At 43.9% G+C, this 13471-nt stretch overlaps 1 protein-coding gene across 17 annotated transcripts in view; it reads left to right on the top strand.

Annotated features, from left to right (window-relative positions):
• AOPEP (aminopeptidase O (putative)) overlaps window positions 1-13471 on the top strand; it is a 767795-nt gene that overhangs the window by 90966 nt on the left and 663358 nt on the right. For all 17 annotated transcript variants that reach the window (XR_012220365.1, XR_012220366.1, XM_073545970.1 and 14 more), the window contains one exon: window positions 10841-11007. Coding sequence is in view for 15 of the 17 variants with exons in the window: in XM_073545970.1 (XP_073402071.1) it covers window positions 10841-11007 (167 nt within the window). In the remaining 2 variants the exon portion in view is untranslated. The remainder of the gene's footprint in view (window positions 1-10840; window positions 11008-13471) is intronic.

The raw sequence follows: 13471 nt of genomic DNA, 5'->3' as shown, positions 1-13471 counted from the left end.
GAGGAGGAGGAGGAGGAGGGTGGAACGCCTACAGCCAACTGTTTCCTATACCGTGGGCTAGGCAGCACTGTCCCACCACCGCTGTCCCCTGTGGACCCTGCATCCACCACATTAACCCAGTGCGCAGTGATGGACACGTAACGGCCCTGGCCATGCCGACTGGACCATGCATCAGTTTTGAGGTGCACCTTTCCACTCACTGACTGCTTGAGTGCATGGACAATGCGGTCTTTCACATGATGGTGGAGGGCTGGGATGGCTTTGCGAGAGAAGTGGCGACTGGGTAGGTCATAGCGTGGTACTGCATAGGCCATGAGTTCGCGGAAAGCTGCGCTTTCCACCAACCGATAGGGCATCATCTCAAACGAGATTTGTTTGGCAATGTGGGCGTTCAAACCCAGTGTACGCGGATGAGAGACTGAGTACTTTCTTGACCTACTCATAGTGTCTGGGAAGGTGAGCTGGACTTGAGAGCTGCATATGGTGGAAGTAGCGGTGGACAGGGCGGACTGAGTGAGGGTTGATGATGGTGATGGAGTTGGTGTTCTTTCTGATGGCCTAGATTCAGTATTTCGTTGATATAACAGTGGGATTCCCTGACTGCTGTGGCCTTGCAACGACACCTCAACATTTGCTGCTGTGCTAACCGGTGGGCTTACAGTGGGGGAAACAATGTAGCGTTGCTGACTACCTTCTTTGTGATCAGTTGCACATGTGGCACTTGAGGTTTGGTATTGTGTCCACGCTTGCAAGTGCATGCTGGTTAAATGTCTAAGCATGCAACTGGTATTCAAATTTTTCAGATTTTTCCCTCGGCTAAAGGTCTTTGCGCACTTCTTACAGATAACCTTGACCTGATCATGAGGATTTTGTTCAAAAAAGTGCCACACTGCACTCTTCCTACTTTGGCAGACATTTTGCGGCCTAGCACGCTGTGATGTTTTGACCCTCTGGACAAGCTGTTCAGCAACTCTTTTGATTTTTGGAACCTGTCTTTGGAGTGCTCCGGGCCTGCCAGATAACAGCTGTTGCGATGTTGATGTCTGCTGTGGATGCTCCTCATCTGAGCTATTGGAAGCAGCACCCTCTTCCCCCAATGGATGCCAATCTGGGTCAACAACTGGGTCATCCATCACCTCCTCTTCAATGTCATGTGCACCTTCCTCTGTGTCACCGTGTATGGTGGTATAGTGTGCGGGAAGGGGCACCTGAGTCTCATCAGGGTCAGAATCTGGCTCTGTACACTGCGAGGACAATGTAGTGCTCTGAGTGAATGTACCAGCAGAATCATCTATCAGCGGCTGTGCATCAGTGCACTCCATGTCAGATTCATCTTGGCCTGGGTAATTCACCATTTCACTTGATAATCCAGGCATGGTATGTGAAAACAGCTCCATGGAGTAATCCGTAGTATGGCCTGCGTCATCCTTCAATCTTGGTTGGGGTGAAGGACACAAGGAAAGGTGTGGTTCATGAACATGAGCCTCCAATGACGACTCGGTGCTTTTACTTTTTACAACTTCAGAAGAGGAGGTGATAGAGCTGGAGGCTGAGTCAGCAATGTAAGACAAAACTTTTTCCTGATGCTCTGGCGTTAAAAGCGGTTTGCCAACTCCTAGAAAACTAAGCCTTCGAAGCCTTATGGAGCCAAACGATGACGCAGGCTCAACACCTCCTGCATTCGGTCCTATTTTGCTTTTGCCACTACCATCAGATCCACCACCAACACCATCATTACCAGCTGCCAACCCCCGCCCAATTCCACGGCCTCTTCCACCAGCCTTCCTCATTTTTGGTAGAAATGTAGACAAAATCCTACAAACTATATAGTAATGTAAAACAAGGTACAAGGTGTCTATAGGACAGGGGAGATTTAGATTTTCTGCAGACACTTGTGGACACTGGACACTTGGATTGTGTGAGGCCCACTGAATATCACAGCGCTATGTCACAGGCTCGATGGCACAGGTGTGAAAAAAGTGACTACAGGATAAGGGAGATTTTAAATTTCTGCAGACACTTGTGGACACTGGACACTTTTGGATTGTGTGAGGCCCAATGAATATCAGAGCGCTATGTCACAGGCTCGATGGCACAGGTGTGAAAAAAGTGAATTGTAGAATTGGGCAGAATAGGAATCTCCCTAGAGTGTAGGTCTGTAAGAACGGAACAAGTCCTCCACTTATCCTTCCACAGTGACACACAGCTTCACTGTGGCTGTGATAACAGCCGTTACACGGTACTGTGTGAGGAGCGTACACCGCTGTATGGTGTGAATAAATGCACGCTCAGTACCTTAGCAGGACAAAAAAAAAATTGGGATTGCTTTTAAAAAAGCAGTTTGCAGAGCAGTGGGGAAACAGCAATGCAGCTGTCAGGAAGCCTTAGAAGGCAGCCTAACAACCAACACCGCTGATCCACCACAATATAGCCTCCCCTTGCACTGCACACACAGTGACTGGTGTGTTGCACAGGCAAAATCGCTAGCAGCAGAAGCAGTTTTTTTGTCTTCTTCCCTGCCTAACGCTCTCCCTACAGAATCAGCAACCTCTCCCTATGCTAAGATCGGCAGAAGTAAGATGGCGGTCGGCGTGCACGCCCTTTTATAACCCCTGTGACGCCCACCAAAGCAAGCCAATCACTTGCATGCCCTTCTGAAAGATGGCGATCCCTGCCTATGTCATCACGTTGCCCACAGTGTCCGTGGATCCTGATTGGCTGAAAAAGAGCGCTAAACAAACTTTTGAAACGCGACTTTGGCACGTAAGTCGCCGACCTCGTGGCCGACCTCATCCTAGGGTCGGGTTTCGTTTCATGAAACCGGACTTTGCCAAAAGTCGGCGACTTTTGAAATTGTTCGACCCGTTTTGCTCAACTCTAATGAATGGTGCATACGAAGATCACAATGTACTGCGCATTAGCATGTTCTTTGATTTTTGACTTTCATAGGTTTAACACCTTAATGATATAGCCAATTTTGACCTTAATGACCAAGCCAAATTTTACAATTCTGGCCAGTGTCACTATGAGGTTTTAACTCTGGAATGGATCTCTGTTATGAATGAGTCACCGAGGAGGAAAAAACAAAAAGCAAGCTAAGCCCAGAAAACCGGAGAGGTTGGTAACTAGCGGATTGCAGACCCCTGATCCTATCCACAACAACTAGCAGTAGCCGTGGAGCGTGCCTACGGTGGTCCTAGACGCCTCGTCACGGCCGGAGAACTAAATAAGCCTAAATAAAGAAAGGGAAAATCTAAACTGCCCCAGAGCAGACCCCAAAGCAATAGACAGCCCCCAACCCCCCCCCCCCCCACAAGTTACCCCAGTTTGGAAACCACAGCCCCCAAGGATTTTAACCAGTGGTATAGTGAGCATTTTGAACTCACAGATAAGACACAGAATTTGATAACATTAGGTCGTCATATTGTCGTTAATGTTGTCATTAGTGTTGCGCAAGTGCTCGCTACTCCAGTTTGCATCGGGTGCTCGGGTATGTACCGAATGTCATGGGTGCTTGACTGACATACTCAAGTCCCACGAAGAAAATATGTGGGGATCCGCGATGCTTGGTGCATAACCGAGCCCCTGATGCAAACTCGAATAGCGAGCACTTGCGTTCAACACTAGCCGTCATATCGTTATTTTTTTTACCTTTGAAAACAAAACATTTCTAACCCAAACCATAATACAACCCTAACCCCAACTGCAAAGAATGAGAAAAATTTTTTTTAGAATTTTTATCTCACTAAGGGTGTGACAAAAGGGGATTTAATTTGCAATTTTTTTTTTTGATCACTGTGACTTTGTCACAGTGCTCAAAAGGAACCGACGGGAAAAAATTTCTATTGTTGTGGTACAAGCTAGCAGATCTAAGTGGACGCACTGCCATTTTTTTTTTTCAAGGAAGATGACGCCGGGCTAAGGGACGGATCAGGAGGCTCCAGAGGTGGTAGATGTACCAGGAATCTCGGGGGCCATCATTACTCTCTCCTCTGATATGCATTTCATGTCAGGAGAGAAAAATGATTTTAACAAAAGGCACAATTTTTTTTCTTGTGATCGCCATTATTCACTGAATAAGAGCGATCACTTGATTAAAGACAGGAGAATCTGGAGCTGATCATGTTCTCTGGGGTCTCAGCTACCCCCTGTAACTGAGACCCTGGAGATTTTCCGAAACTGGGGGGCGCTACAGCCTTATTCCCGATTATTGATTTAAAACGTGAAGGATTAAGTACCCTTAGCAGCCGCCATTTTAATGCGTATCCGCGGCTGCTAAGGGATTAAACAAAAATGTAAAAATTACTTTGGCCAATAAAAGTTGACTTTTCAGTTGGCTACTCACAAAAAAAGTCGTTGTTGGTTGCCAAATTCCCATTATTCCCATTTTTATACCCAAGGGACAAAAAAAAGTGGATTTTATTTGTTCTTTTTTAGATTGTGTATATATAAAAGTAAAAAACTTTAATGGAAGCCACCTAGCTAATAAACCTAAGCTTTGCTGCTGGTATCTACCTTTTAGCATTACTTTTCATGAATGCTTATGATAGTTCTTATATGTTTACTAGGGAAACTTAAAAGTGGTTCCCAGAGTGCTCTGAATAGTTCCTAAGTAATTCGTCCATTCCTGGCTAGTGTATAATGATGCCCACATGCTTACCTGGTGTACTTACAATGATGTGGTACATGTTACTAAAATTTCTGAGTTAGAGCAGTAGCAGTATAAGGCATACCTAGTGTGGTGCTTCAAAATTTTCATACTTTGTTCCCACAACAACAGTCGAGAAAATATTGGCCAAAGCTATGAATAAATAAGGTACCATATAGTGCCCTGCTAGTATTATGAAGTGAATATATAAAGTAAACAAGTGAGATCAGTGCCCTAATAATTCCCTGTTGGAAGTTACAATAGTTGAATGAAGTGTCCATATGGTAAACTGTGTCAGTATGGTAACGAACAAAGCCTTGATAGTGCCATGAAGTTTCCCTAATAAATGCCATGGCCAGATGTTACTTTGAGAGAGAGACAAAACAGCAAATCAAGTTTTACTGCAACAAGATTTTCTACTAGAATCCCGTCTCACAGCATGAACAAATTGTGTGCCAAAACAGCTTGTAGTTTCCAAGGAAATTATCATATCTGGGAAACACAAGCTCAAATGACCAACAAAGCTCCTATGATGAATGGCTTATACCAAATGTGGACCTGATCCTGCAGTGATATCTAAATATATTGGTTATAGACGACGACTGCTAAAGCTACAATTCTTAAAGGGAATGTGTTAGCAGGATTTCACCCCCATCCACCCAAAGTAATTTATATCTACATGTAGCTCTTTCAAACAGCAATAGCTTTCCATGGCAAGTGTCACGGGTGTGTCAGGTGTGACAGACAGTCATCCCTGATCCAGATGTAGAAGGTCTGTGCTTTTAGTTCAAGCACCTTCTTGATTTTTGTGTTTCTGTTGTGGTGCGATATCCTCCCTCTAGGACCCAATAGTTACCTCCACCTTCTGCTGCTAATCTCACACCTGTGCTGAAGGTTTAAATACAGTTACCTAATTTTTCGGACTATAAGGCGCACCGGACCATAAGACGCACCTCAAATTTTCAAAAGAAAAATAGGGAAAAAGTTAATTCGTCAAATGAAGGTTCGTCTTACAGTCCGAATTATTCAACTTACCGGGGGGTAGGGTGTGATCGGGATCACTGGTGGTGTGGGGTCATCGGAGGTGTTCGGTGGTCTGGCGATGATCTGACTCATCCCAGGCTGGTGGTGCAGGGGCTCCGCCATTTTGTGAAAGCCCCCACACATCCATCCCAGGCTGATGTGCAGCAGTTTTGAAGATACTCGGTGGTGCAGGGGCTGTATGGTACGCTGACCATGCTCTAGTCGTGCGCTGGTCTGATTTTGCTGGTGCTGCGCCCTTCGCACAAAAATGCAACACCGTGCATACGCTAAATATATGGTACGCTGATCGCATACAGCGTCATGCGATCCTAGGAGGAGCTGACCAGAGGGGGTGCAGCCGCGGGCAGAGCTAAGCGGCAGCCCTGCGCTGCACCCGAGAACGCTAGTGTGAAACTAGCCTAATAGTATGAAAAATATGGTAATTGCTGCAGCATGGTGCGGGTGTTGGTTTACCTCAGTCTTGTTGAAAGCTCTAGCACTCAGGTTGTGTCTTCCTTGAGGACCCTTGGAGGATTGCTGGTGTGAAATCTTGGTTGTCTTCTTAAGCAAAGCGTTTCCTCTCATCATCCGTCTACCCTCGCCATCTTTAAGGAAACCTACATACAAATGGCTTAGAGAAAGGCACGTCCCAAATTAGCAATAAATCCCAACAGAACAAGGAAGCATTTAGCCAAAAAAGTAAAATTAAATCCTCTTCATTGACAGAAATCTAAAATAGAATTCTATTAAAAATTGAGTTACAAATACAACAGACTACTGTCTAATAAGGTAATATACCGAAGTCTGACTGGACTAGTGCCATCTTATAGAGCAGGGGTGGGGAACCTCAGGCCCCAGGGCTATTTACGGCCCTCGATGACCTTTTATCAGGCCCCCGAGCAGATTCTCAGGCCCCGAGCATTCTTGGGCAGGGAGCTGTATTTTGATTGCCACAATCTCATTAATTTCTTCTTCCTCTGTTAGCACACACGCAGTGTTCACTACTGATCACCGAAGGGCATGCAATGAAACACTAAGTCATGAAACCAGTGCCAGAGTCAGGATGTACTTTGTGGGCGGAGTTTGTACGGCCCCCGAAGGATGGTATAAATATCCAAATGGCCCTTGGCAGAAAAAAGATTCCCCACCCCTGTTATAGAGCCTATCCATAAACTCTAATTGCCATATCACTGCCAAAAAAAGTAATCTCAAATACAAAGCCCTTGCAAAAAGGTTCAACTGCAGATAGAGCACATGAATTTAGGCTAACTAAATTTGGGTAGCAAGTTACATAGAAGCAGTATATTGAAGCACTTATTACTCAATATATAAAAGCCAGTATATGTGCAATGCAAAACTCTAATTACAGTATACAGATTACAACTGTAGGAGATCTTAGACATGCAAATGAAGATGTACCTCAAAAGGATTAATTAGATCAAGTGCATTGTGCTGGTGTATCTAATGTTTCATAAAGACTACAACAATATTGAAAAGATTACATATGTCTCAAAGGAGTAAATGTATCCAATATAGCAGCAAGTGGATTAGCAGGCAGTGAAAGTAGCAAAGAGATCAAATATATAGAAGCCAGTATATATGCAAGACTTAAATTACTTATGCAAATCACAACTGTGGGGATTTCTAGTTGTACATGTAAATAAAGATGTATGCTTTCAAAAGAATCAATAAAGTGCAAAGTGCTGGTATATATAATGTGTCATAATGACTACAATATTATTAAAAGAAACACCATTTGCACATGTCTCAAGAAGGCACTCGCCTAAAGTATAGCAACAAGTGGAATAATAGTCAGTGAAATCAACAAAGAGATCAAAAAAATGATGTGTGCTTAAGAAAGCGCAGGGAATATGTTAGGGACGGCGGAACGCACTAAATATAAAATAGCGTAAAGTGCGTTCGCCGCCCGGGATCCACCGTGCAGAAGGTGTTAACACTGCTGCTAGCTAAAGGCGGACGTACAATATGGCGGTATAACGCACGCGGGTTGAACGTCACCCAGGTGCGCTATGCGATCTCTGTTTACTCACAGAGATGCCCAAGTGCAAAACACAAAGGCTGAGCCTGTTAGCATCACAGGTCTCAGGGAAATTCACGCACAGTATATGGTCACAGGAGCTGGGCCCTAGGCAGAGGGTCAGTGTCCGTCTAGACCTACCGTGCGTGCGGCGTCGCAACTGCGGACGCCAAAAGGAGCTGCAGACTGCAGAGCGGCGAGACATTGCCACTAGTCGACAATGCCCGGAAGCAGGCGCACTGTCGGACGCTAGCACTGTGGAGGATGCTGTAGTGGCTTGTAGCTTGCCACCGGCTGGCGCTGACTCTGTAGCTAAGTCCCTATACACACTCGTAATATCAGAGGGAGGGGATCTTAATGAGTCATTCGCAGGTTCATGCATCCATCATCATTCACACAGTTAGCAACTAGAGACTATACTAGCGCATGGCCGAGCGGCCATGCGAACCTTTTATAGCCGGAAGCTTCCAGATCCCTGAGATGGACCAATCAGATCACGAGAAGGACCTGGGCATGTGACTACCGATCTCCAATGGGAGATCGTCTCGTGAGCATGCTCAGTAGAATGACGGAGGAACTTAGCCTCTGGAGCGATTTGCTGCTGAGCAGCCTGCATTGCCATTGCTGACCCAAAGGTGGCAGCAATAGCCAGCCCCACAGAGCAGGTCTGGGCAGAGCGTCTGGGAAGCCGGGATTGCTGAGCAATGTCCTCTCAGGGCGAAAGACAATGGGAGACCGCAGAATGTGAGGCTCTGGATTCCTGTTGAACCGCTGCAGGAACCCGACGCCTAACAGAATATGACATGATCAGACAGTGCAGCTCCCCAATGCGCGTTTCGCGTGAAGTTTCCTCTCTGTCTTTAGTTTTAGTGGGGGACTGACTAGTGCATACTGCATTCCCTCTCTATGTAGGGCCTATCACCACAGGCAGGAATTAGGTTCCTGCTCCGTGATAGGAGCAGGTCCTATATAGAGACGTTTAGGGCAGACATGGTGATTTTAGATCCGCCTAGGGGTCTCCACTCCTCTCTTCCCTAGTGTTTGGGCTCACCCTTCCCTCTTCCCATTGTTGTGCACTTACTTACCCTTCACCCAGTGTGACAGCCAGTCCATTCCTAAGTTACTGAGAAATCATTGTTTGAATTGATTTGTAAATGAGACAGAAGAACGGTTTGTAGAGCTGTAAACCTCACCCAGGGCTGCCCCCTACCTACTTGACTGACAACCTCAATACTGTGTGACTTCAGATAAAGATTTCGTCAGTCAAGCAGTAGGAGGCAGCGCTGGGCAGGGAATAGAGCTGGAGTGACAGACACTTCAAATTTACAGATGTGTGCAAAATAATAGCAGTGTGTTTAAAACAACGGAGAAAAAGCTCAGTCCTCATAATATCATTTATTTCCATATACACAAAGGCACTGGGAGCTGCACATACAATGCCCAATGAAAACATGAACAAAATATTAATTTTTAAACTGAAAATTAATAAAAAGGAATAATAGGCTGTTCAAAAAATAGCAGATTCTACATTTTCACTTACAAACAGGAATATCTACAGTATAAACTAAAGTTTGTTTCCAGACTTAGCTTATCTGTTATTCACTGAACTAATACATAGTTTTTTAACCTTTTATTTCTGATAACTGCTTTACATCTACGTGGCATGGAGTCAACCAACATCTGACACCTGCACAGCTATATTTCAGCCCAAACTGACTGGATTACATTCCACAGTTCTTTTCAATTCTTAGGTTTTGTGTCAAAGACAGTATTTTTTACGTCATTACACAAATTGGTAATCGGATTGAGGTCTGGGAATTGGGCTGGCCACTTCAAGTCATTAATATTATTGGTGTGGAACCAGGATGTTGCCCACTTGTTGATGTTTTTGAGGACATTTCCTGCTGAAATTCCCATCTCAACGGTATTTGTTCTTCAGCGTAATGCAACATGACCTCTTCCAGTATTTTGATATATTCAAACTGGTCCATGGTGCCTGGTATGTGATATAGTATGAGAAACATGCCCAAACCATTATGCTATATGGTTTACAGTCTTCACAGTGTACTGTGGCTTGAAATCAGTGCTTATAGGTCATCTCACAAACATGTTTTTGGCAAACTGTAACCTTTTCAACACGTCTTTTTATCAGCAATGGTACTTTTTCAGCAAATAGTTTGGCTTCATGTTTGCATGTTTTCATGCTTGCAGAACTCACAGGTTACTGAAGATCTTCTTTGATCTCCCTGGAGCTGATGATTGGATGCCTCTTTGCCGTTCTTGTGATTCTATGATATATGCGTGTTTCAAGTTTTGTTTGCCATTTTTAAGCAATAGAAATCTTTTTAGCTGGACAGCCAATTATTTCTGCACTTCTTTGATTTCCCCTCTCCAATCAACTTCTTGATCAAAGTTCTTTCACCTTCTGGATAATGTTTGGAAAGAACCATTTTACTCACTGATTAAGGGATAAAATCAGCAGGTACAATATTTGCTCCCCTCCTTCTTTTAATTAAGGGCCACCTAAGTCCCACCCGTTTCTTCACAGACTGAACGGCCTCACTAATTGAACTCCGCACTGCTGTTGAACTCATTAAATGAGTCAATTACACCCAATTATTAGCAGCGTGCATGTCATGACTGTTGACTCTGTTGGTTGCCCATTACTTGCCTACACCTAGTCATGATTTTTTTTCTCCTGTTGTATAATCTTTAATGCCAAAACCAGTAATTAAAAACATTAGTGATGTTAGACTGCTATTATTTTGTACTTAATTGTATCATAGTCATTTGTATATCAATTCAAGTTCTGATTTCTCAGTAAAAGAGGAATGGACAGGCCATGAAAAGGTATTGCTGGACTTGGCCGGACTTGTCTTTGAAAGAACTATAGTACTAAAAGTGCTTGTTGTGTTATATAGTTTTGAATTGGATCCATTTTGGAATCACTCTACTTTGGATATGCATGAAATAGCTAAAACAGATTTGATTAGTAAAACTAGTACATACTGTAGATATATATGGCAATGGGAAATCTTTTGAATTGTTAAAGTGTTAATAAATAGCTGTTTGCAAAGTCCTGGAATGCTGTAGCTGTTGTGAAATGATGTGATGATATTCTTTTTGTTTAGGCCTTGTGTCTTCACTTTCGGATCACCTATTAACAACAGGGCTCTTTTTCCATGTCAAGAGCCACCAGTAGCGATGTCAACTTGGGACGCAACTGTCCGGACTTCCAGCAACTCTATTGTATTAATGAGTGGAGAAAATTTTGCTGCTCCAAATTACTGCGCTCAAGGTGAGGGACTCAATCCAAATTTTTCCATGATCAAAGTGTTGGTAAACATTTTTATATTAAAGCTCACAAATTAGGTTGCTCTTTTTCATATTTTCTTCACCAACAAAAAAAATTAAAATCATCTATATGCATCAAAAAAATGACTAGCCCAGTCCCTGAAACGCAGCTCACTGATAACTCTTCATTTCAGGGGTGCAGAGGCTGTGGCATTGACCATAGCTTCTCCCCCCCGATAATGCTTTGAGTATCGCAGCATGCACTGGGACACTCAAACAAAGTGTTATCAAAATAGAAGTAGGAAAAAAGAAGAAAAGCAGTTAGTATGGTTAGGGAAGGATAGGGAATATTTAATTCAACTAGATTAGAAAAAAGTTTAGATTATGACTTTAGATAGGGACTAAGAATAAAAATTAATTTGTATTTTTGACCACCCCTTTAAGACCTATAGTAAGTTTATAGTATCCTATCACAAAACACAAGCATATGTGAAATTTAAATTAGAAGGGCCTCCTTTTACAATTAATAAATGAAATGTTTGTTTTTTACAGAAATCTTTACTGATTAATTTTCATAATATTTTTTTAAATTTAGCAGAGCTCAGGTTTTTGTCTGATTCAACTGACCTGCACAGACCAACAATTAAAACATAAAACGTGCTCATATGGATGGAGATAGATAATAAGACAGAATGCATTAAAGGGAACCTGTCACAAGCTTAGGGTACCGTTACACTTAGCGATGCACGAGCGATCCCGACAACGATATGGATCGCTGGTGCATCGCTAAGTGGTCGCTAGTGAGCTGCCACACAGGCAGATCTCACCAGCGACATCGCTGGGGTCGGGGGTCGCTACTTACCTGTCAGACTCGGCGATCCTGACGTCCTCCTGCCCGCGTCCACGCGTCGCTCGTCGGCGACACAGGAAGCCCAGCAGGAAGCGCCCGACGAGAAATGATCCAGGACCTTCTCGCTCGATCAGCGATAATCAGCGGGGGAGCCGGTCGGAGGTAAGTATCACATGTAGCGATATCGCTAGCAATATCGCTGCTACATCACAAAATCGGTGACTTTACAGCGATATTGCTAGCGATATCGCAGTGTGTAACGGGGGCTTAAGACTGATATGAGATACGGCCACCACCATTCCGGGCTGATATCTAGCATTCTATAATGCTATAGCTAAGCCCCCGATCCGACCTGCAAGAGAAGAAAAATAACTTTTATTATACTCACCTGAGGTCCGGTCCGGGGGGTGTCATTCTTCTTGGTCCGGCGTCTCCAATCTTCTTGCGATGCTTTCTTGCTTGGTTAATGTGGATGATGCATCCCTGCTTCATCCACACCGTTTCCCCAGCATTGCCCTCCTGCGCAGGCGTACTTATCTGTCCTGTTGAGGGCAGAGCAAAGTCCTGCAGTGCGCTGGCGTTGAGCCTCTCTGACCTTTCTCGGCGCCTGCGCACTGCAGTACATTGCAGGGCAAATAAGTATGCCTGCGCAGGAGCGCGATGCCGAGCAGACTGTGTGGATGATGCAGGGACACGTCATCCACACAAACCAAGAAGGAGGACGACATCGCAAGAAGATGGGAGGCGCTGGACCAAGAAAAGCGACACCCCTCGAACCGGACCACCCACAGGTAATAAGTTATTTTTCAGTTCCTCCAGGACGGGTTGGGGCCGATATACGGCATTATAGAATGCTGTATATAAGCCTTGAAAGGCGGTGGCCGCATCTTATATACGCCTAACCTGGTGACAGGTTCCCTTTAAGCTTTCATTTTCTTTTTGGAGGTGGCTGGAGGTGGCCAGATGCTGGGGACTAAGATTTAGAACATAAATAAGAGTTTTTACGGTTTTGTATCAGAAAAATAAATGCCCAATTGATATGATGAAAGATTGAGAACTTACTCAGTACAGAATTTTGGAACCAAAATGTCGTAATGATGAAAAGAGGAGATTTATGCCACATATTCTTATTACAATAGCTCCTGACTAAGCTACAGATGTGGCCGGCTGTGCTTTATTAGTGGACTACTTTTTACTATGAGTTAAGCAAACATTGATGATTGCGATCAACTTGAAAAATCCTAAATATCTGGAGTGAATAAATATTGATCTTTTCCTTTCAAAGTGAAGAAATGAAAATATGATTTAATACTCTGACAGTATGTCAAAGTGACAATGATATTCCAAGTTGTTGGCAGGACTGGTTCTAAACTTTTTTCATTTGTGCCTTATGGCAGAGATGTTACTTTGAAGGGCACTGATTTTCTATTCATTATTTCTGAATGAGTCATGTTAGACTTGAGTAATTATAAGGTAATTTTAGATTTTCCACAGCCCTTTTCCACCTCCAAGTGAGCATAAAAATGGAATGTATTTACTTAAAACAGATTAGCTCATTCAAACTTCAGTTCACATGGTCCCACCCATCCTGTGTACCTCTTTATTCCTTCTCCACAGA

The sequence above is a fragment of the Dendrobates tinctorius genome, unplaced genomic scaffold (assembly GCF_039654945.1).
Source record: "Dendrobates tinctorius isolate UK_male_01 unplaced genomic scaffold, ASM3965494v1 ptg000144l, whole genome shotgun sequence".
Classification (NCBI taxonomy): domain Eukaryota; kingdom Metazoa; phylum Chordata; class Amphibia; order Anura; family Dendrobatidae; genus Dendrobates; species Dendrobates tinctorius.
The sequence above is the reverse complement of the archived record's forward strand: the minus strand, read 5'-3'. Positions and strand labels throughout refer to the sequence as shown.